The sequence below is a fragment of the Megascapheus bottae genome, chromosome 30 (assembly GCF_031878675.1).
Source record: "Megascapheus bottae isolate mThoBot1 chromosome 30, mThoBot2.hap1, whole genome shotgun sequence".
NCBI lineage: Eukaryota > Metazoa > Chordata > Mammalia > Rodentia > Geomyidae > Megascapheus > Megascapheus bottae.
Genome location: NC_143538.1, coordinates 2,089,490 through 2,113,791, shown reverse-complemented (window position 1 = coordinate 2,113,791; position 24,302 = coordinate 2,089,490). Strand labels below are relative to the sequence as shown.

General features: G+C 51.0%; 1 protein-coding gene across 1 annotated transcript; it reads left to right on the top strand.

Annotated features, from left to right (window-relative positions):
* Positions 1 to 11,867: 11,867 nt before the first annotated feature.
* Positions 11,868 to 24,031, top strand: Scamp5 (secretory carrier membrane protein 5). Its single transcript, XM_090321529.1, has 7 exons — positions 11,868 to 11,904; positions 18,470 to 18,522; positions 19,226 to 19,354; positions 21,965 to 22,121; positions 22,611 to 22,712; positions 23,470 to 23,587; positions 23,810 to 24,031. Exons 2-7 carry the CDS (start codon positions 18,516 to 18,518, stop codon positions 24,002 to 24,004), a joined length of 708 nt encoding a protein of 235 aa, XP_090177655.1. The 5' UTR covers positions 11,868 to 11,904; positions 18,470 to 18,515; the 3' UTR covers positions 24,005 to 24,031.
* The last annotated feature ends 271 nt before the right edge of the window (positions 24,032 to 24,302 follow it).

Genomic DNA, 24,302 nt, shown 5'->3' with positions numbered 1-24,302 from the left:
CCGCAGTCCCAGCGGCCCGGGAGGCTGAGGTCCCAGAAGCGGAGCGGGGGAGGGGCCGGCCTTGGGGACAGCCAAGGCTCGATCCCGGGGCCCGGAGCCGCCCCTGAACTTTGCTCTAGCACTTGAGCCACAGCTCCATTCCAGCTTTTTTCTTTTCCCTTTTTGGTGATTAATTGGAGGTAAGTGTCACAGATGTGCCGGCCTCCACTGGCTTTAAGCCGTGATCCTTGGCTGTCAGCCCGCGGAGGGGCTGGGAGGACAGGGGGAGCCTGGCAGGTAAACCACCCTTCCCGACGCCAGAAATGCGTGAAGGCAAAGGGAAGTCTTTCCCTGCGCGGGGAGGGCCAAGGCCTGCCTCCATCCTTGCCCTGCAGGTCTTTCTGAGGCACACTCATCTTGGTGGCCAAGCCTCTCAGCCCGGACAGGAGGGGCATCCCCATGCAGCCTTCAGCTGCTCCTCCCCCCCCCCACTTGCTGGAAGGTAAGAAGGGGGACTGTCACCAGCCCCCATGTGCTGTCGGGGTCTGGTTGGGTTTATTCACACTGTTGTTCAGCGGTTTCCAGCAGTTCTGCCAAGGCTCACCCCCCACACACACACAGAACTGCTGGCTCCCCACAAGTGAGCAATGACAGAGAGAGCGTGCAGGCAAGCCAGGCCCTCAGTGCCTTTGGCAGCCCAGCCCCCTCTGATTTTGCCCACGCTCATTTCCACATCATTTCTGCTTCATGTTTTTCACCGTTGGAAGAGAGCCCAGCTCACATCAAAATAGAGAAATTAGCTTCCAGTTCCTCTCCTCCTCCTCCTCCTGCTGCTCTTGCTGCTCTTCCTCCTCTTCTCTTCCTTTTTATTTCTTTTGTCAGTTGTGGGATTTGAACTCTGGGCCTGGATGCTGTTCCTGAGCTCTATTGCTGTACCTCTTGAACCACAGCCACTTCCAGTTTTTCTAGAGGTTCAATGGAGGTAAGAGTCTCATGGACTGGGGCTGGGAGTTTGGCCTAGTAGTAGAGTGCTTGCATGCATGAAGACCTGAGTTCAATTCTTTGGTAGCACATACATAGAAAAAACCCGGAAATGGTGCTGAGGCTCAGGTGGTAGAGCTCTAGCCTTGAGAAAACCCAAAGACAGTGTTCATGCCCTGAGGACTGGCAAAACAAAACAAAAGCCAGCCTCAGCAGAAAAGTCTATGAGATTCTCATCTTCAGTTAACCAGAAAAAAAGAGAGGTGAAGCCATGTTTCCAGAGATAGAATGCTAGCCAAAATAAAGGGTAACACTCAGACCCTGAGTTCAAACCCTAAGTACTGGCACCAAAGTAAAATAAAATACAATAAAATGGAAATGATGACAACAGGACTTACTTTCTGGACTTGAGACATATTGCCTCCCCCAGCACCTTCAGGACATAGTCACCCCACTTTTCAAAGATAGACTGGACCCCTGACCCACTTAGAGCACAGAACAGTCAAGCTTAGAAGCCAGCCTGGAGGGAGAGGCAGAGGGGTTGTCAGCTTCCAGCTTCCAGGGCAGCAGAGGCTGCCTGCCTGGCCCCAGCTGCTTGCATTGACAGGGAAGAATTCAGGCCCAGTGGTTTTATTGTGATTGTGTGTGATTTGAACATTTTCTGCTTCATTTCAGTAGAAGAGTGGCTGAATCAGCTTGGCTGAATGTTCTATAGATAGAGCCTGCAGCCTGCAGAGTCAGCTTGTTGAGAAACACTCATTTCATTGCTTTCCCTGGCACCTGGGGTCTGAAGTACTAGAAATACCACTGAAGATGGGTCCCTCTTTCCTGGGTCACCTCTCTTCCTATTATTTTTCTTTTCCCCCTCTCTCCAAAATGATCAGAACAAGCCAGGCACTGGTAGCTTATACCTGTCATCCTAGCAAACCAGGAGGCTGAGATTTGAGAATGAGATGTGTGAAACCAGCCAGGGGACATGGGGGGGGGGAGTCTATGTGAATCTTATCACCAATTAACCAGCAAAAAGCTGGAAGTGGAGCTGTGGCTCAAGTAATTGAATGCTAGCTTTAGTGTAAAATTTCAGGGATAGCAGCCAGCTCCTGAGTTCAAATCCCACAATAAAAAAAAAGAAGAAAAAGAAAAGAACTGTTTTTATTCTTACCATTGTGTTTATGCACACACACTTGCAAGCTATTACTGGGTCTCGAATTCAAGACCTGAGTGCTGTCCCTGAGTTGTCAGGGCTCGAATTCTTAGCACTCTAGCCACAGTGTCACTTCTAGATTTCTGGTGGTTAATGGAGATAAGAGTCTCAAGAAGGGCTTGGAAGTTTTGCCTAGTGGTAAAGTGCTTGCCTAGCATGCACGACGCTCTGGGTTCGATTCCTCAGTACTACATACACTGAAAAAAGCTGGAAGGGGTGCTGTGGCTCAAGTGGTAGAGTGCTGGCCTTGAGGAAAGTCCAAGGGTGGTGCTCAGTCCCTGAGTTCAAGCCCCAGAATTGGCAAAAAAAGAAAAAAGAAAAAAGAAAGAAAGAAATAGGCTATTGGAAAGTGCTGATTTTTAAACATTCATTTGTTAATTTATTATAATATAGGTTGAGTATTTGTTTTATCTATTTTATTTATTTATTTTTGCCAGTCCTGGGGCTTGAATTCAGGGCCTGAGCCCTGTCCCTGAGCTTTTTCACTTAAGGCTAGCATTCTACTCCTTGAGACACAGCTCCACTTCTGGCATTTTGCTGGTTAATTAGAGGTAAGGATTTCATGGACTATCTTGCACAGGCTGGCTTCAACCTGCAGTCTTCAGATCTCAGTCTGAGTTGCTAGGATTTGCAGGCGTGAGACCACTCACACCGGGTTACTGTTCTTGTTGTAAATGAACAAATGAGCAGTGCAGACTTCTTTGTTCCATGTTCAGAGCTGCTGTAGAGGCTGGCAGAGGTGACCATGAGGCTGGGTTGTGCCTAGGTTTGTGTTCTACTCAGCACCCAGCACGTAGAGCTTTGGGAAGAACTGGCCAGAGTGCAGAATTGGCTGTGCAAGAGTTGGTTCATGCAGGCAAGGGTGCCCCCACGTGGCCTTGTGTAGTCACTGCTGGTAAAAAGGTCAGACGTTGTTCTTGTCCTGGAGATTCAGGTGAAGGACCATTATTTTTATGGTAACACAGGGAAATGTGATTCATGTATCATAAGATATAGATATAGAGGGCCGGGAGTTTGGCCTAGTGGTTAAAGTGCTTGCCTAGCATGCATGAAGACCCGGGGTTCGATTCCTTGGTACCACATACATAGAAAAAAGCTGGAAGTGGTGCTGAGGCTCAAGTGGTAGAGCTCTAGCCTTGAGAAAGTCCAAGGACAGTGCTCAGGCCCTGAGCTCAAGCCCAGGACTGGCAAAAAAAAAAAAAAGAAAAAAAAGATATAGATATAGATATTTGTATCAATCCTGGGGCTTGAAGTCAGGGCCTGGGTGCTGTCCCTGAGCTCTTTTGCTCAAGGCTAATGCTCTACCGTTTAGGCCACAGCTCCCTTCTTTTCTGGTGATTTAACTGAAGCTGAGTCTCCTGGACTTTCCTAGCTAACTTTGAACTTTGATCCTCATATCTCAGTCATCTAAGTAGCTAGGATTCCAGGTAAGAGCCACCAGCCCCTGGCTTAGCTACTAATGCTGACATTGCAAGGATATTCTTGGTCTTTTATTTCTCTTTGAGTAGAATTTCGGGGCCCAGTGGTAACTATATTTACAGTTTTGAGCTGGGTGAGAAGATGGCTCGGAATCATGAAGTATGTGCTTTTATATGTGCCAGCACTAGTCTTGAGCTGGAAAAACGTAGGGACAGCACCCAGGCCCAGAGTTCAAGCCCCATGACCAAAAACAAGAACAAAAAAATAAATTAAAAAAAAAGGGCCAGGACTGTAACCCACTGATAGAGTGCTTGCCCAGCATGCACAAAGCTCTGGGTTCGATTCCCCGGTACCACATACTCAGAAAAAGCCGAAAATGGTGGTGTGGCTCAAGCGACAGAGCACTAGCCTTGAACAAAAGGTGTCCAAGGACAGTGTTCAGGTCCTGAGTTCAAGTCCCAGGACTGGCAAAAAAAAAATCTCATGGCCTTTCTTGCCCCTGTTGGCTTTGAACTGGGAACCTCAGATTTCAGCCTCCTGAGTAGCTTGGGGTTACAGGTGTGAGCCACCAGTGCCTGGCTGTAAACTGCTTCTGCAAGTGGCTGTTTACAGTTTGCATTCCCCCAGGGGTAGCGTGTGTGTGGCCTTAGTTCCCCCGTCTGCTTGATTATAACCATCCCAGAGGCTGTGAAGTGGTTTCTCACTGTGGTTTCGATTTGCATTTCCCTGATGACTACTTATGTTAAGCCTGTATTCTTGTGTTTATTGGCTGTTTGTGAGTCTTCTTTGAATACTTTATTTTCCCTTCTTTCCAGTACTTGGGCTTGAATTTGGGGCCTTTCACACACTCTCGCACTTGGTTTGTTTCACTCAAGGATACTGTATTCTGCCACTTGTGTCACGGCTCCATTTCAGTTTCATCTCCTCCCCTACCCTGCCCCACCCTGTCATTGGGCTTGAACTTAGAGCCTGGGTGCTGTCCCTGAGCGTCTCTGCTCAAGGCTAGTGTTCTACCACGTTGAGCCACCTCACCACGGGTTTTCTGGTGGTTCATTGGAGGGCTGAGACTGTGGCCTAGTGGTAATGAGCTTGCCTAGCATGCATGAAATCCTTGATTTGATTCTTTGGTACCACATCCACAGAAAAAGCCGCAAGTGGGGCTGTGGCTCCAATGATAGTGCTCTAGCCTTGAAAAGATTCAAGGACAGTGCTCAGGTCCTGAGTTCAAGACTCAGGAGTGGCAAAAGAAAAAAAAAAGAGTCTCACAGACTCTCCTGCCTAGGAAACTGTTTTTTGTTTTTTTGTCGGTCATAGGGCTCAGACTCGGGGCCTGGGCGATGTCCCTGAGCTCTTCAGCTCAAGGCTACCACCCTACCTCTTGAGACACAGTGCCACTCCAGTGGTTAATTGGAGATAAGAGTCTCATGGACTTCAGTGTCCCAGCTGGCTTTGAACTGAGATCCTCAGATCTCAGCTTTCTGAGAATTCTAAGCATGAGCCACCTGTACCCAGTTTATGTTCCATTGGTCCACATTCTTTTTTTTTTTCTTGTCAGTCCTGGAGCTTGAATTCAGGGCTTGGATGCTATCTCTGAACTCTTTTGCTCAAGGATACCACTCTATCACTTTGAGCCACAGCTCCACTTCTAGTTTTCTGGTGGCACCTTGGAGATAAAAGACTTTCCTGCCTGGACCGACTTTGAACCTCCACCCTCAGATTTCAACCTCCTGAGTAGCTAGGATGATAGGTGTGAGACACTGGCACCTGGCTTAAGAGTACATTTGCTTTATTTTTATTTTTGTACATTATCTCCCTTTCCTCCTTCCCTTGCCATCTCCCATGGTCCATATTCCTAATAACTGTCCTATACTGTTTCTCATTGTAGTATTCAACACATACCTGTGAAATAAAAGTTGTTTAAATGGTTGTTACAACCTTACTCCTATTAATATTATGAATGTTATTATTGTTATTATTTTGGAGATATTAGGATTTGAACTCAGGGCTTCATACTTGCTAGAAAGGTGCTCTTTGGTTTCAGCCGCATGCCTTCCATAAACAACAATATGGAATAGGCTACACCTTGGGCAGAAGTAGATTTCTTTTTTTTTTTTTGCCAGTCTTGGGCTTGAGCTCAGGGCCTGAGCACTGTCCTTGGACTTTCTCAAGGCTAGAGCTCTACCACTTGAGCCTCAGCACCACTTCCGGCTTTTTTCTATGCATGTGGTACCGAGGAATCGAACCCGGGTCTTCATGCATGCTAGGCAAACACTTTAACCACTAGGCCAAACTCCCAGTCCCAGAAGTAGATTTCTGATTTCGTACTTGGCCATTCTTTTGTTAATCCCCTTCTTTCCCAGCTCCCCTCTCTGCCAGTACCACGGTTTGAACTCAGAGCCTTGTGCTCACTCTGTTTGCTTGCTCACAGTTGGTACTCTACCATTCCAGCTCAGCTTTGAGGTGAGAGATGGTGTCTTCCGGACTTTCCTGCGTAGGCTAGCTTCAAACTTCGATCCTCCAAGTTTCTGACGAGCTAAAGTACCTCCATTTTGAGGCGGTAGCCATCTTGTTGTTTATATTAAACTATCAGTGACCCAGAGCGCACATAAATTCCAGGAACTGACCTGTCCGTGTTGAAATTAACCAGAGCTTGCATAAATTCCAGGGACAGAACTGTTTACTAAGTCACAAACTACCCCCACTTCGCAGATAGCTCATCAGGACCCAACTGGCTTGAGAACTTCCAGTTAGTTCTAATCTCCCTGGAATGTCCCTTATCTTATCTTGCTCAAACACCTGGTTGCTGTAATTCTGTGGTCTCTGCCTTTATAAGCCCTGTAAAATTTCCACTCGGGTCCCTCCTCCTAAGCTCCACTGTGTCGGTGTGTAGGACAAGGCCCAAGCTGCAGCCCGCCTGAATAAAGCCTTGCTTTTGCATTTTGGAACATCTGGCTCTCAGTGGTTTTTTGGTGGGGTCCTGTGGCATAGGCATTACAGTTGGGGGCTCATCTGGGATACTCCCAGTGGCCCCTGAAACCCCAGACCCCAAAGGTAAGAAAACAGCGTTGTTGATTTGTCTTGTCCTGTCATTTGTCTGTTTGTCTGTTTCATTTTGAGGATGGCCGCCCGACTCTTGAAGGGGTTGTCGAAGCGGATGCGCTTGCACGACAATCCTGGAGGCTCTGGGAGACGTCCCAGATCTTCCACCCTTGAAGGGGGACCCCTGGAACCTCACCTTGCTACTCCTAGGGCACAAGTCAGTTCGGTTTTTGGCCAGAACTGACTGGGAGGGCCTCCTAATCGAGTCTCAACCCACTCACCTTGATCTTGGGTCTGTTCTTTCTGTTTCTTCACAGGAGTCAGCAGATCAACTTGGGAGAGCTCCATCCTGTAAGTCTTTTAAATAGCAGGCCTGTGTGTGTTGTATTGTTGGAATTGTCTTACCCTTGTTATTTTGTGGACTGAACGACTGATGAGACTGATAGCCACGGGCAAGGTCTCATCCAGCCCCCTAGACCTGACCCTAGCTCACTGGAGAGAGGTTAAGGAGCTAGCTCAGAACCAGAGTGTGGCCCTTAAGAAGGAAAAGTGGATCACCTGTGCAAGTCAGAATGGCCCACCTCTGAGGAAGCTAATTGGCCACCTGAGGGGAGCTTTGACATAGGTAAGATCAGCATTTTACAACGCCTAATCTACACCCCTCTGTGGGCCATCCAGACCAGTTCCCTACATAGTCATCTGGAGGGAACTCGTAGACAGGGACGCCCCAGCTTGGGCTAGGCCTTTTTTTTTAACCACCATCTCCCTCCCCTGCTCCTTCTCCTACCCCCAATATTCGAGGAGTTATACCTCCTCCTAATTCTGTTTCCCTTCCCCTTTGCCCTTTAGGTCCTGAGGATGCAGATGGTCGACAACAGTTCCAATACTGACCATTTGCTACTAGCGATCTTTACAACTGGCATACTCAAAACGCCCCCTTTTCTGAGAAACCCTAGGATTTAATTCGCTTGCTTGAAACTATTCACACGCCAGCCCACTTGGGATGATGGTAGCCAGCTTTTGCAGGTCCTTTTCACCACTGAGGAGAGAGACCATATCCAGGAAGCAGCCCAGAGACTTGGCCCCACCGGAGCACCCATCACGGATCCTGCCCTGACCCAGGAGTCTGCTCAGATGATTATGTTTGCCTACATAAATCAGGCTGCGCTGGACATAAAGGGAAAGTAGCAGGCTTTAGACAGACTTGGTGAAAAAAATCTGTTAGGGAATCTAGTGGCAATGGCAGAGAAGGTTTACAATAGAGAGACAGAAAAACCGGCCTTTGTCTCAAAAGTAAGCCAGGGAATGGCCGCTGCACTGGAGACAGATTGGAAATTGTATTGTGCTTATAGACCCCAGAGATCAGGACAGGTAGAAAGAATGAATCGGACTCTAAAAGAGACCTTAATTAAATTGGCCTTGGAGACTGGCACAGACTGGATGTCACGCCTTCCTTTTGCTCTGTTTAGACTAAGAAATTCTCCCTACCAGCTTGGCTTTACTCCTTTAGAAATAATGTACGGGCACCCCCCCCCCCCGTCCATTATCCTTGGCCTTGTCTGAATTGCTTGCTGATTTGGATGATACTGAATTTTTGTGTAAACTTGACTATTTGCAGCTTGTGCATAAAAATGTGTGGCCCCAACTTAAAGCATTATGTGATTCTGCTTCTGTCCCTACCCCCCATTTGTTCAGACCAGGGGACTGGGTGTTCGTCTGAAGGCATAACCCCAAATCCTTGGAACCACGGGACCCTATGTGGTGCTACTGATGAGTCCCACTGCCCTCAAGGTAGATGGCATTGCCACCTGGGTCCATTACTCCACGCCAGACCAGCTGAGCTGACCCCTTTGCCCTGGACGAAGACTACCGAGGTGAAACATGGGAGATCTCCAAGCATCCAACCCAGCCGCTTCATATGTGTCTAGCAAAGAGAAAGTTGGACTGAATGTTATAATTGCTATGATTATTTTCTTTTTACCTCTTTCTCCTGCTACCCAGACTAATGTCAGTACCAACCCCGAAGCCCCTTTTAACTGGACATGGGTAATCGATAATCCAGTAACTGGGGGGTGACAGGTTCTCCAGTCTCGTACTGGACCTCAGCTCCCTTGGTTCCCTGACCTCAGTTTTGATTTATGCCAGCTAGGAAAGGGCACCAAACCCGCATTTACTTCCGGGCTTGGCAGCGGTAACCCCCCTCCCCCTAGATGTGCATATTGTGCATTCTATGTTTGCCCCAAGCCGAGTGGCTATTCAGTCTGTGGGGGGCCCCAGGAATATTACTGTGCCCGTTGGGGATGCGAGACTTTTGCCACAGACTGGAAAGCAAAAGGGGGAGACCTAATAGATATAACTAGGACTGGACCAAAGATCAAGCTTAAGTTTACAGACCAAGGAAAAAAGGACCAGACTTGGGAATTGGGTAAAACATGGGGTCTCCGGCTTTATAAATGCTATTTGGGAAGAAATGGATATATCCCAACAGGAAACACGGGCATTCTATTTACTCTCAAGCTTATTGCTAAACCTGTAATGAGCATGACTATGGGTCCCAACTCAGCATTAGGTGGTCCTCCAAAATAGAAGAGGCTTAGATTGACTGTTTCTACAGCAAGGGGGACTCTGCGCTACGTTGGGAGAAGAATATTGTTTTTATGTTGACCATTCAGGAATAGTAAAAGATAACATGGCTAAGGTCAGAGAGGGACTAGAGAAGAGACAGAGTATGAGTCAAGACAAGGCTGGTTTGAAACATGGTTCAATTATTCTCCATGGCTTACTACCCTACTATCTACTCTATTGGGACCTTGGTGATTATTATTCTGTTACTAACATTTCACCTTGCATTCTAAATAGATTGGTACAATTCATGAAAGACAGATTGAACGCTATACAGCTAATGGTACAGCGAAGCAGGTACACACCTCTTCCGAACAGAGAGCTGTTGGAATTTAGTTTGGGGTCTGAACCACAGGATTGTGCTTCACATCCATAAGTCAAAGGGGGAGATGAAGAGCTAAAGTACCTCCATTTTGAAGCAGTAGCCATCTTGTTGTTTATATTAAACTATAAGTGACCCAGAGTGCACATAAATTCCAGGAACTGACCTGTCTGTGTTGAAATTAACCAGAACTGGCATAAATTCCAGGGACAGAACCATTTACTAAGCCACAAACTATGCCCACTTCCCAGATAGCTAATCAGGACCCATGGGACTTGGAAACTTTCAGTTAGCTCTAGTCTCCCTGGAATGTCCCTAACCCCCACCTTATCTTTTTTTTTGGCCAGTCCTGGGCTTGAGCCCAGGGCCTGAGCACTGTCCTTGGACTTTCTCAAGGGTAGAGCTCTACCACTTGAGCCTCAGCACCACTTCCGGCTTTTTTCTATGTATGTGGTACTGAGGAATCAAACCTGGGTCGTTGTGCATGCTAGGCAAGCACTCAACCACTAGGCCAAACTCCTGCCCTGACCCCCCCCCCCACCTTATTTTGCTCAAACACCTGGTTGCTGTAATTCTGTGGTCTTTGCCTTTATAAGCCCTGTACAATTTCAGCTCGGGGCCTTCCTCCTAAGCTCCACTGTGTCAGTGTATAGGCCCGCCTGAATAAAGCCTTGCTTTTGCATTTTGGAATGTCTGGCTCTCGGTGGTCTTTTGGTGGTGGTCCAGCGGCGAAGGCATTACATCTCCACCTCCTGTGTAGCTGGGATTCTAGATTTGAGCCACTGGGCTTGGATCCTCAGATCTCAGCCCCCGAGTAGGATTAGAGGCATGATGTGGGATTCTTTCCTTTAGGGTAAGCCAGTTGGTAGCGGTTCCTGCTTAGTTCCTCCCAGCTCTGGACTCCTTTCTTTCCTGCTCTTTCTCCAGATCCCTTCTTTCCTGTGTTCTTGCCAGCCGGTTCTTAGTTTCAGCCCTTTCCTCCCCAGCTGTGGGAGAGAGACCCTATTCCTGGTAGGCTGGAGTTAGACAATGGGCCCTTATTCTGCCAATGAATCTCCTCAGTGTCTCTCCATTGAGGCGCTCTTCCAGGCCTGGGATGGTGGGGGAGGGCAGAACTCGGTAGGGCACTGTGGGGGAAAGGAGAGAGAATGGTCCTGGCTATGTGTGGAGATCCCACAGGCGGCACAGTGTGTAAACAGCACTCACAATCAAAGCTTGTTTTCCACCCCCAGTCCAGTGCTCCCTTCTCCCAACTCTCTACAGTGAGTAGCTGGAAAGGATTCATATCCTGGTAATTCTTCTCCCTGTATTCCTTGAGATAGCTTTCCGTCCCTTTTCCTCATCGTTTTCCCTCTGGCATTTGCTCTTTTCCCTGTCTCTACTTTTCGTGCTGTGGTCCAGATTGGTCTTGAACTCACCCCGTCTCTCAGGAGGAGGAATGACAGGAGTGCATGGGCACAGCCTCGATCCGATGATGATGATGATGATGATGATGATGACGATGACGATGATGACGACGACGACGATGATTTCGCCAGTCCTGGGGCCTGAGCTCAGGACCTGAGCCCTGTCCTTTTCTCTACCGCTTGAGCCACAGCGCCACTTCTGGCTCCCCCCCCTCACCCCATGGTCTTGGTGCCATGGAATGGAGCTGCGGTCGAGCCAGGCCACACTCCTGTCCCCGTGCGTGGCTCCTTCCTAGCTCGGCAGTGTCGGTTTCTCTGGGTTTCCGCGTCCTCAGAGCCGGGGCGCTGTCCCTCGGATCAGAGGCTCGCGGCCTTTCCTGCGCGGGGCTGGCCTCGAACCCGGGTCCTCGGGCTCCGGGCGCCGGCCCTCCCCTCCGGCTCGGCCGACACTCTGGAAGGTTCCCTCGGCCCCGCGTGGGCTCCCTCGCCGCGCTCTGGCCCCCCCCCCGGGCGCCCTCTGACCCCTAGGTGCCCTCTCCCCCGGTGCCCCGCGAACTAGCACCGCGGACAGCTCCCGCCAGGTGAGGGGCGGTGGGAGCGGTCCGAGGCGTGGCGCGGAAGTCTCGCGAGAGCCGGCGCAGTAAGCGGCGGCAGCTGGCGGCGGCGGCGGCGGCTCGGGGGCGCGGGTGCGGGTACGTGCGTGCGTGCACGCGCCCGGCCTGCCGCTGGGTCCCCGGCGCGCGCGCTCCCGCTCGCCGTGCCCGGCGCACACACACGCGCGCGCGCGCGCTCCCGCTCCCAGCCCCCGGGGCGGCTCGCGGCGGGCTCCGCGCCGCAGCGCTCGGTGCGTCTCGGTGCAGCATCGCCGCGCCGCGCTCCCCCCCCGCGCCGCACCCGCGCGCGGCCCTTCCGCAGCCCAGCGGCCCGGACCGGTGAGTCCAGGGGTCCCGAGGGCGGGCGAGGGCTCGGGGCACGGGCGGGGGCCGGTCACCTCTGCATTCCCCTCCCCCGAGGCGGCTGAGGAGGGACGGGGACGGGGAGAGGGGGGGAGGAAGGGGGGAGGATGACCTTCCCGGGCCCCCGCCCGCCCCGCATTCCCGCACTGCGAGCCCGAGATTCGGTGACGTCAGCCCGGGGCCGCCACCCCCATCCCCGCGGGGCTCACCGGGCCTGGCCGGGGCGCCGCCCGCGCCGGGGAGGCCGCCGGGGCCCGGGGCGGACCGGGCCGTCCGCCGCCCCCCCCCCCCCCCGGGCCCCTTCCCCGCCTCCCCGCCCCCTCCCTCCCCTCCCCCGCCCCGCCCCTCCCCCGGGCTCCCTCCCCGGCCTCTCCCCCGCCTCGCCCCTCCCCCTTCCCGGGGCGATCGACCTTTGCCCCGCGGGTCGGAGCCGCCCCAGGGTTCCCCAGAGGGCGGGGTGCACGCGGGCTGTTGGCCCGGGCTCCTCCAGGGTTTTTGGGGGTGCCGGGGGACGCTCGTTCCAGCGCCCCGGCCGCAGTCACGAGGAACCCCCCCTCCTCCTCCCAGCGTTGGGGCCGGGGAGGTCGGCGAGGCCCGGCGGGCGGGCGGCCCGGGGCCTGCGGCGGCGCGGGGTCCTGGGCGCCCCGAGGCCGGGGCTCCCTAGCCGAGCCGGCTCCATGATCTCGGGGCCGCGGACAGCGGGCTCTGGCCGGCGAGGCTCGGGAGGGAGCTTCCCGGCGTCGTCTTTCCGGTGCCAGGGCCTGGATGGAGATAAGAGTCTTCTCCGCCCTGACTCTTCCTGCCCCAGGCTGGCTTTGAACCTCCATCCTCAGAGCTCCGCCTCCGGAGGCGCTCCAAGTCCGGCTCTGTGGCTGGTATTTGTTTATTGCCAGTCCTGGGCTTGAGCTCAGGGCCTGAGCACTGTCCTTGGACTTTCTCAAGGCTAGAGCTCTACCACCTGAGCCTCAGCACCACTTCTGGCTTTTTTTCTATGTATGTGGTACCGAGGAATCGAACCCCGGTCTTCGTGCATGCTAGGCAAGCACTTTAACCACTAGGCCCAACTCCCGGCCTTGTGGCTGTTATTTTTGTTGTGTTTGTTTGTTGTAGTCTGTGCAAATTGTTTTCCCCCTCTTGGCATCTTTTCTCCTAGACCAGCAGCTTTCTCTGTGGATGCAATAATAGGATTCCGAACCCCCCCTTCTCCTTTTCAGCTTCCTTCTGGGTTCTCCCTCTTCCTGGCCATGTCCCCCTCCTCCCCCTTTCCTCTTCAGGCTTCACTTCCTGTCTTCATGCCAGCTTGGAGTTTTTGAAGGTTTTCTGGAGAAAGTGTGGATAGCAAAGTTGATAGAGACTACCGTTGTGTGTGCATGCCAGTACTGGGCTTTGAACTCAGGGCCTAGGCACTGTTGAAAGACCCGCGGAGACCCACACCCAAGGACGCACACAGGGACCACTGGATGCAATAGGCAAGAGGATTTTATTCGGGCATATGCTCGGGCTTCTCAGGTACACGTGACCTCAAGATCCGTGAGGTTCCGGTCAGTGGCTGAGAGCCCCGATCTGTCTAGGGAGTGACTTTTTATACAGTCCGTTACAACAGAGTCCGCGCTTTTACAGGCAATAAGTTTAAAGTATTACAACCAGGCCTGCACGCAGGCAGCCAATCCTTGTGAAACAAATTATACATTTTGACCAATTATCATTTAGATAGATACAATTATCATTTAGATAGTACAATAGAGTGTATGTGCTGAGTTACACATCTCCGGCCCCTGGTATGGGAAAACAACCCTAATTTAGTTAACACATGTTGTTTATTCTTTTCAAGGCAGCCCAGGATGCTAGTTAGCTGCAGGATTTAGATAACAGGCCAGGGGCAGTTGCCCTTTGCCCTAATCCCAGGCCTCGAGGAGGAAGGAGGGGTCTTCCAAGCAACCTCCCAGGGAAAGTGTTACATGGTGGGGTTTAAACAATTTGTACAGAGGCCAGAAACAGCTTGGTCAGGCACAGAAGTCTGCTCCTTAACAATATGGACTAGCAGGGTCTTCGTGCTGAATAACACATTCCAATGGGCCCGAGGTCTTGGGGAAAATGACCCTGTTTTGTTATAGAATTAGCTCCTTTCAAGGCCTGGATGGTGCTAGTTGTTGATTACAGATAGCAGAGCGAACGGGAAGTTATAGATAACAGAACAAGCAGGACGTGGGCTAAGCTTGTAAAAACTACTACCATGGGGAAGGGGCAGGGTCGGGTTTTACACAAGTTCCTGTCCAGTTATGAGAGATACAGGTATTAGTAAGGCGTGCTTACAAACTATTAAAAAGCGCCCTCATTCTGAAGCAGCAGCCGTCTTGTTGTCCATGTAAGCTGCCCAGGGTATAGAGATGAAAAATAACTACCCCCAGACCCAAAACCATTCCCCATCAGTAAGCAGATTAAAAATCTCCAAGGACCCAGAGGCTGCACAAACAGGAACTTCTGAGCCCTAGTCAACCATCGTTTACACAGGTGTCCATAAGCTCCAGGAACTAGCCTATTTGGTGTCAAAATTAGACTGCACGTATAGCATTGGATAACATCTGTTTCCAAACCATAAAACTACTCTCTGACAGTTGAATGGGACCCGGAGTCATGAGGACTTCCCGTCAGTTTCCACCAGCCTGGGAAGCTCCCCATCCCCATCTTACCTTGTCCAACCACCTGATGGGTGTAAATCTGTGACATTTGCCTTTGAGGAGACTATGTAAACCCTGACTGTCAGCCTCTCCCCTGCACCTCACAGCATCACTGCTTTGAGGTATGAGTGAACAAGTTGCTTGCCGGCTCCCTTAATCTATGGCCAACTTGCCACCGTTCCTTAGTTAGCAAAAGCATGAGTTAAACTTTAAGATGACAGCACTATGGTTCTGACCTGGGATCTTTCACTGTTCCTGAGCTTTTTCAAGGATAGAGCTCCATCACTTGAGTCACAACTCCATTTCTGGCTTTTTGGTGGTTAATCAGAGATAGTCTTACAGATTTTCCTGTACAGATTGACTTTAATCCATGATCCTCTGATTTCAGCCTCCTGAGTAGCTAAGATTACAGATGTGAGCCCAGCTGTGGTCTTAGGTTTGTAGGTTGTTTTTCTTTGGGGGGGGGGAAGGGGCTGGTATCTGACTTTCTACCCCATTAGGGTGATGTGCAAGTGGTAAGCAAGTACTGGATAGGAAGCACTCTCCCACTAAGCCACATTCCAGCGTCCTCTTTTTCTCTTACAGGTCACATGGATGTTAATAGTCATGATTTTATCAGCACCTTTTCAAGATTACATCAGAACTAAGCCCTAGGAAAGCATTGCAAGGAAATGATATGCCATTACATTTTTGGAAAATTTAAATTTTACTGTTGTTACAAAAAACCAGTACTCAATCTAGAGCTATATTCTTATATGGGGCATTATTTACTGTAGTGAATGATCAAGTTCATTGCAACAGTATTGATTTCAAGTATGCAGTGTTTTGTTTTGTATCTGATAATCCCATGTGACTGCTTCATGTTGAATTCCTCAGTGGCAGTGATAGTGAAACGAATTGAACCAGGGCTTCATGAATGTTAGGCAAGCACCTTCCTAAGCTACCTTCCCAGCATTACAGTCAGGTCTTAAGTCACACGCTCATATATTCTCTTCATTGAACATTTTGTTGATGCCATCACAAAGTTTTTGTGAGAGAGGTTTACATTTTCCAAAGGGCTTATACAAGGCAGCACCCCCCAAAAAAAATCACAATTGAAAAATGATCAAACACAGTACTAGCTGAAAACTGGAAGTGGTGCTGTGGTTCAAGTGGTAGAGTGCTAGCCTTGAGCTTGAAGAGCTCAGGGACAGCACCCAGGCCCTGAGTTCATGTCCCCCCTCCCCCCAAAAAAAATGGCCAGGCTGATGACTGTCTTGATGAAGTTCTTGGTGACTCTGCCACCCTCTTGTTTTGGGTGCATTCCTTGGTTGCTCTGAAGAGCTTTGTCCAACCCTTCACACTTTTGTCATCCATCCAGGCGGTAGTAATAGATTTAGGTAGTATTTTCCCAGGATCTTATTCTGTGTGGCCGAACAGCCAGGTTTCTGGAATTAAATACATCTGTGGCCATTTGCAGGGGCTGTGGTGTTGCCACACAGGGGTCTAAGCTGAGGTGTCTGGCAGTGTGGGCTCCCTTCATGGCCACTGAGTTCTTTTCCATAGCACCACTTTCGGTTTTCTGGTGATTCATTGGCGATTAGAGTATCATGGATGTTTTTTCTGCCCAGGCAGACTTCAAACTGCCATCTTCAGATCTCAGCTCCTGAGTAGCTAGGATGACAGGTGTGTGAGCCACTGGCATCTGGCTAGTGGTACTGCCATTTGAAATCTACGATAACTTAATTACAAATAGAATATATGACAGTGTAAGAGTTTTAGAAAATAAAAACGTTTGTGCCTCAAAGGCTAGCGCTTTACCACTTGGAGCCACAGCTCTACTTCTGGTTTTCTGATTGTTAAGTTAGAGATAAGAGTCTCAGGGACTTTCCTGCCCCAGTTGGCTTTGAACTTGGATCCTCACATCCCAGCCTTCAGAGGAGCGGGGATGACAGTGGGAGTTACCCCATGGGCTCAGAGATGGAGTTTTATTTTGACTGCTAGGGAGAGGTCTTTGAACAACATCAACACACAGTAGGCCCTCAGTTCCCAGGCTATCTCTTTTTTTTTTTTTTTTTTGCCAGTCCTGGGCATGAACTCAGGGCCTGAGCACTGTCCCTGGATTTTCTCAAGGCTAGGGCTCTACCACTTGAGCCACAGCACCACTTCTGGCTTTTTGCTATATATGTGGTACCAAGGAATCGAACCCGGGTCTTCATGCATGCTAGGCAAGCACTCTACCACTATGTGAAACTCCTGACCCCTTCAGTGCATTTCTGATTGTGTGTCGGGGTTCAAGTTTTAGTGAAGCTTTTGGAAAGCCAGGACCAGTGGTGTTTTCCCTGGCCTATTTCTCCTCGTCTAGTACTTTCCTGAAGCCCTTCGGCTCTCCTGACCAGGTCTGCTCAAGCCACACTCGCTGGCAGTGGCCGTTGTTGACCCAGCTGAGCAGTCATTGAACAGATTGAGATAGATCTGTATTCATTGACAGAAAAGTTTCCATAAGATCTGGCATGATGGGTTAGAGGTATGAGTATGACTCAAGCGGCCGAGCTCCTGCCTGGCAAGCCCTGAGTTGAAGGAAGAGGGTCAAAAGTCAACAATGGCTCACATTTGTCATCCTAGGTACTCAGACTGAGATCTAAGGATCATGGTTCAAAGCCAGCCCACACAGGAAAATGTCTAAGACTGATCTCCAATGCACCAGCAGAAAGCTGGTGGTGTGGTTGAAGTGGTAGAGCACCAACCTTGAGAGAAAGATGTAAGGGACAGGTTTCAAACCCTCAGTTTTAAGGCCCAGCCTTAATACCGGCAGGTGCATGCACACACAGACACACACACAGAAACACTTTAATGTCTGGATCTTGACATTTCTAGTAACAAATTGGCAGTGATTTTTTTTTCTTTTAATAAATAGAATAAAATCAATGGTGTCTTAAGTTGTTTTCTCCCTTATTCTACATTCATTTCAGTTCTTGTCCCCTGGGAAGCAATAGTTACTCTGTCTTTCTCTGTCTCCGTCTCTTTGTCTCCCCCTCCTCACACACGCTCACACACACAGGCCTCATACTTGCCTAGCATTTAACCTGTGCCCTTTTTGTTTTAGTGTCTTTTCCCAGACAGGGTCTCATACTTTCTGCTTCAGCTGGCCTTACACTGTTACTTTCCTACCTATACCTCCTGGGTAGCTGGGAGGAGGAGGGAAGAGAAGGAAAAGAAAATCTGAAAGCCATAACCACTTCTATGTACAAAGCATCTCAAATAGTGGGCCCTCAACTTGCCTGTATATGTATGTATATGTATATGTGTGTGCGCATGAGATGCCCAGCAGAACTGGGGCTTGAACTCAGGGCCTGGGCTCTGTTTCTTAGTTTCTTTTTGCTCACAGCTGGTATTCTACCACTTGAGCTGCTCCTCCACTTCCGGCTTTTTGCTGATTAACTGGACATAAGACTCATTACTTTGTCTTGGCTGGCTTTGAACTGGGATCCTCATCTCAGTTTCCATAGTAGCTAGGATTATGGGATGGACCATGAAGAGCCTGTCCTAAGGGCACAGCAGGGGCCTATAGGGGGGAACCAGTTAGCTGCTGCTGTGATCCTCACCTTGTTTTTTGCCAGCTCTGAGGCTTGAACTGAGGGACTGAATGCTGTACTTAAGCTTGTTTTGCTCAAAGCTAATGCATTTTATCATCCCTTGAGCTACAGTGCCATTTCCAGCTTTTTCTAAGTAATTTATTGGAGATGAGAGTTTCACCCACTTTGCTCAGGCTGCCTTTGAACCATGATCTCTTCAGATCTCAGCCTCCTGAATAGCTAGGATGACAGGCTGAGCCTCCAATGCCATGCCACTGCTCATCTTCACTGGCTTTTCTCCCCTCCCAGTTCAAGGCAAGCAGGCCTGGGCCGCCCATAGGCCATTGGAACCATCATGGCAGGTAAGAAGGGCCGCTAGGTGCTCTGGTGCTTTTTGCTTTCTTTGGTGGTGGTGGTGGTGGTTGTTGTAGGGCTTGAACTCAGCCTGAGGGCTTTCCCTGAGCTTGTTTGCTCAAGGCTAGTGCTCTACCACTTCGAGCCACAGCTTTCAATTCCATTTTTCTTGTGGTTGGTTGGAGAGGAGAGTCTCACAGACTTTCCTGCCCTGGCTAGCTTTAAACCTCCGTCCTCAGATTTCAGACTCCCGAGTCATTAGGATTACAGGCAGGGGCCAAACAGCCTTGTCACACAGTCTTGCATTTGTGACAGCGATCCTCCTATTTATGCTTCCTGTGTAGCTAGGATGACAGGTGCATACCAACCACAAGGCCAGCTTTTTATCAGGTGAAATGACAGTGGGTGGAATCTCATGAACTTTTTGCCCAGGCTGTCTTCGAACCAGGATCTTCCTGATCTCAGCCTCCTGAGTAGCCAGGAGTACAGGTGTGAGCCACCGTGCCTGGCTTTTTGTTCTATTGAGGGACACGGCCTTGGGTTTTCTGTTACTTGGGGATCATTATCTTTGTGGATGTGGAGGAGGAGGAAGAGGAAGTAGTGGGGGGGGGGAGTGGCCTGGTGGAGGATCAGCGAGGCAGGGAGGGGTATGTTGGATCATGGGGAAGAGGAAAATTCTAGCTGATGCTAAGTCCGGTGCTTTGCTCCCAGAGAAAGCGAACAACTTCCCACCCCTGCCCAAGTTCATTCCACTGAAGCCATGTTTCTACCAAGACTTCGAGGCGGACATTCCTCCACAGCATCTCAACATGACCAAACGCCTCTACTACCTCTGGATGCGTGAGTGCTGGGGGGTGGGGCGGGGTGGGGCGGCTGCTGGGGGCTCTGGCATCAGTCTTTCTTTTGTCTTTCATGGGTAAGCTTCTCAGCTAGGCCTCAGTTTCCCCATCTGAGCCTCTTCTCCTCCTGTACAGTTTCTTCCAGTTCTCAGAGTTTTCCTTTTTTTTTTTTTCTTCTTCCCTGTGCCAGTGTGGAGGTTTGAACTTAGAGCTTCACACTTGCTCCCTCCAGCCCCGCTCAGGACTGGCTCTTTACTAGTTGAGCCACAGCTCCACTTCCAACTTGGTGCTGGTTCATTGGAGATGAGAGTCTTACTGACTTCCCTTACCCGGGCTGGCTTTGAACCACCATCCTTCTGTCTCCGCCTCCTGACTAGCTTGGATGACAGGTGTGAACCACGGAGCCTCATCAGGAAATGATTCTGTAGGCCTTGCTCACGTCCTGTGGAGGTTGTGGTCATGAGTTGACAGTTTGGCTGGCCTTCCTTCTGGTCCGTCTTTGCTTAGGGACATTTGGCTTAGGTAGGGAGGGCATTGTGCACATTGGAGGCGAATTAACTGGAAGACAAGGAGCAAGAAGATGAGTGTCAAAGTAAGTGTGAACTCTAGAGGGGACGAGGGAGATGGCTGAGGTCACCACCCTTACCAGTGAAGCATTAGAATGGCTGTGCAGAGGCAGTGCATGGAGGTGGGACGGCAGGGACGAGAGATGTTACGCACTATGATAATGAGTTAGTGTCTTGTATGTAAAGAGCAAATAAAAATCAACAGCACTAGGGCTCTAAGCAATTTTGGAACGAACAGGGATAGAGAAACAGCTGAAACACAGGAAGGAGTGTCTTATGATGAGCTGCCCCCCCCCCAAATGGCCACACCTATATAGGTGCCAGAGCTGCCTGACCTCTCCCCCCCAGGGAGATTGCATCTAGAAGCTGGATTTAAAGTCTATAAATATTTCCCTAAGCCCTGCCAAGTGCTTTGGTCTCTAGGAAGTAGAGCAAAGCCTGGAGATTCAAGGCAGAGGACTGAAGATGGCTGGACCACCCAGCTTAAGGTGGAGTCTGCCTGCCTCTGATTGTTCAGAAGCTCTTTGTGGACTGAGCCCATCAGGGAGGGGATTCCCTGATGTCTGATGACCTAGTGGGGTTGCTGTCAGCATCGGTGTTTTGATTTTTGTTGTTATTTTTCTCATCCTGGGGCTTGAACCCAGGGCCTGGGTGCTATCCTTGAGCATAATTTTATGCTCAGGGTTGATGCTCTACCATTTGAACCACAGCATCACTTCTGGCTTTTTCTGTGTATGGGGTACTGAGGAATCGAACCTAGGGTGAGCTAGGTGAGCACTCTCCCACTAAGCCAGATTCCCAGCCCCAAGAGCCTTGCTCTTTTGTTTAGTTGTTTTTGTGGCTGGTCATGGGGCTTGAACTCGAGGCCTGGGTGTTATCCCTGTGCTTTGTGCTCAAGCCTGGTGTTCTAGCATTTGAGCCACAGTGCCACTTTTTTCGGTTTTCTGGTGGTTAATTGGAGATAAGAGTCTCATGCAGTTTTTTCCCCCCAGGCTGGAACTGTGATCTGCCAGTCTCAGCCTCCTGAATAGCTAAGATTTACAGGTGTGAGCCCAGCTTCTTTTGCTTAGTTTTTTGCTCAAGGCTGGTACTCTACTACTCGAGCTGCTTCACCATTTCTGGCCTTTTGCTAGTTAATTGCTTCGAGCTGTGATCTTCAGATTTCAGCCTCCTGAGTAGCTAGGATGACAGGAGTGAGTCACCAGCACCCGGCCCAGCATTAGCATTTGTTTGTTTTTTTTGGCCAGTCCCAGGGCTTGAACTCAGGCCCTGGGCATTGTCCTTGGGCTTTCTCAAGGCTAGCACTCTACCACTTGAGCCACAGCACCACTTCCAGCTTTTTTCTGTGTATGTAGTGTGGAGGAATTGAACCCAGGACTTCCTGCATGCAAGGCAAGCACTCTACCACTAGGCCATGCTTCCAGCTCCTGCAGGTCTTTCGTATAAGGTGAATAACATTTTTCCTATTCTGAGGCCTTTTTTCTTTTCTGTGCCACCAGTATTGGGACTTGAATTCAGAGCCTTGTCCTTGTGCTCTTTGCTTTTTTTTTTTTTTAAGCTAGTGCTCTACCACCTAAGGTAGAACACCTCCACTTGCACCTTCCTTTTTTTTTTTTCTGGTTCATTGGCGATAAGAGTCTCAAAAACTTTCCTGCTCAGGTTGGCCTTGTTACTCTGTCCTCAGACCTCAGCCTCCTGAGTAGCTGGGGTGACAGGCGTGAGCCACCAGGTGTCTGGCTGTTGGGGACCCATGAGAAGAGCTTGCTGGGTTCCACTGTGGAAGCTTCCAGCTTTCCCAGAGCCCCAGGAGCGGGATGGGGGGTTGGTCTGAGCTGCCAGCCTGCTTTCTTACAATGTGTACTCCTTCTCTGTGTGTTTGTGTGTCTGTGCATATAAACCTGGTTTGCATTCGTATTCATGTCTGTGTCTGTATCTCTGCTTGTGTGTGCAATTGGATTGTGGGTGGTATGTCTGTCTGTCTGTCTGTCTGGGTGCTGGCACATTGCTGTCTGTCTCTCTGTGTACATGTGCTCCTGGGCCTGCAGTGAACAGCGTCACGCTGGCCGTGAACCTGGTGGGCTGTCTCGCGTGGCTGATTGGAGGCGGGGGAGCCACGAACTTTGGCCTCGCCTTCCTCTGGCTCATTCTCTTCACGCCTTGTTCCTACGTCTGCTGGTTTCGGCCCATTTACAAGGCCTTCAAGTAAGTGGTGGCCTGGAGCCAAGCTCCTAGTCCTCTCTTTTCTCTCCTCTCTTCCTTTCCCTCTCTCCCTCCCCCCCTCCTGCCCTCTAAATAGTCATACTGGGCTTGAACTTAGTCTGGGTGCTATCATGAGCTGTTTTGTTCAAGCTGGTGCTCTACTACTTGAGCCACAGCCCCACTTCTGGCTTTTTGCTGGTTGGTTGGTGATAAGAGCCTTATAGAGGTTCCTGTCCACCCAGCCAGCCGTCTGTCCAGCCAGCCATCTGCCAGGGGGTCGTCCATGCAGGAAGAAAGCCCCTCCTCTAGCATCTCACACAGACCCACCCCACGGAGACCTTGAAGACCAGTGGCTTTTCCATTAAGGCCTTAACATATCTTCTGTCCATTACATCCTCACTTGAACTTGGGTGTGCTTGGGGTCCTTGACGGCAGGGACGGTTCAGTCCTTCAGGGGTGACTTGCGGATGACCGCCATCTTCTCTGCTGCAGGACTGACAGCTCCTTCAGCTTCATGGCATTCTTCTTCACTTTCATGGCCCAGCTGGTCATAAGCATCATCCAGGCCGTGGGCATCCCAGGCTGGGGTGTTTGGTAAGAGACAGGGAGGGGCTGGGGGTGTGCCCTTTGTGTGCCCGTTAGTGAGGCCATCCCGTGCCTGGTAGTGGAAAGGCTGGGTTCTGCCTTTAGCAGCGGAGGGGGGGGGGTGTGGGGCAGTGTTTTCTGGAAGGCTCTGGAGTGTCAAGTTTGGCAGGCAATCCAAGGGCAAGGACTTGTGTCTAGAGACGTTCCCATTCCTGAGCTCTGAGGAGGAGGGCTTGCTTTTTGTCAGTCCCAGGGCTTGAACTCAGGGCCTGGGCCCTGTCGCTGAGCTCTTCAGCTCAAGGCTACTGCTCTCCTACTTTGAGCCCCAGCTCCACTTCCAGTTTTCTGGTAGTTCATGGGAGATCAGGCTGGCTTCCAATCACGCTCCTCAGATCTCAGCCTCCTCAGTCTGGATGATGGGTGCGTGAGCCTGTCTGGATTTTTTGCGAGTGAAACTCAGTCCTCATCTCTCGCTTGGCTGTTGAGGCACACCTGCACTTCCAGCTTTTTGCTGGTTCGTTGGAGATCAGAGTGTGTGGATTTGTGTGCCCGGGCTGGCTTTGAACTTTGACCCTCAGATCTCAGCCTCCTGCCTGGCCGGGATGATGGGCTGAGCCCCTGTGCCTGGCGGGGGGTGCGGTGGTGTCTTCCTGGCACCGCTGACACGGGCGTTTGTGTCCCTCTGAGTCTCTTCACCGGTTCCTCTCGGTGAGGTGGGGCGGGCGGGGTGCCTGGTACGCAGCTCCAGCCTGGCCTGTTTCCACAGCGGCTGGATCGCCACCATCTCCTTCTTCGGGACGAACGTGGGCTCAGCGGTGGTGATGCTCATTCCCACGGTCATGTTCACGGTCGTAGCCGTGTTCTCCTTCATCGCGCTCAGCATGGTACGGCCCGGGCCCGCATCACAGGGGTTTGGGGGGAGGTTTGGGGGCACTGTCCTTGGGCTCTCTCACGCTTAGCACTCTACCCCTTGAGCCACAGCACTACTTCTGGCTTTTCCTGTGTCTGTGGTACTGAGGGATCGAACCCGAGGCTTCATGCATGCTAGGCGAAGCACTCTACCACTAGGCCATGCTCCCAGCCCTCTTTTGCTCCTCTTCCTCCAGGTCCATAAATTCTACCGGGGGAGCGGAGGGAGTTTCAGCAAAGCCCAGGAGGAGTGGACCACGGGGGCGTGGAAGAACCCGCACGTGCAGCAGGCCGCCCAGGACGCCGCCAGGGGCGCGGCCCAGGGTGCCATGAGCCAGCCACAGACTCAGTATTCCGCCACCCCCAATTACACCTACTCCAACGAGATGTGAACCAGCCCAGCCCGCCAGGGGGCGGGGGCGGGGGTGGGGAGAGGTGGCCAGCAGGAGCAGGGGACGCGTGCCACGTCGTCCCTCGTGGTCACCATGAGGGGGTCCCCCTTTCCCCTTCTTCTTCTCTCCCACTTTGTACAAAGAATGAGAGCTCTATCGACCTATCATCTATCTATCTGTGTGTGTATATATGTACGTGTTTAGCCCCCACTTCTCCTGCCCTACCTTTTGGGTCTCACCCCGTAGCACCCCAAGGGCGGCTGCACATGGCATTGTCCTGTGTCTGTGTCCTCTTGTG

Excerpts from the sequence above, each read along its gene's own strand:
- Scamp5 (XM_090321529.1), top strand. Across the intron at positions 19,355-21,964 it reads CCTCTACTACCTCTGGATGC|TGAACAGCGTCACGCTGGCC; the intron begins GTGAGTGCTGGG and ends CTGGGCCTGCAG. Across the intron at positions 22,713-23,469 it reads ATCCCAGGCTGGGGTGTTTG|CGGCTGGATCGCCACCATCT; the intron begins GTAAGAGACAGG and ends CTGTTTCCACAG.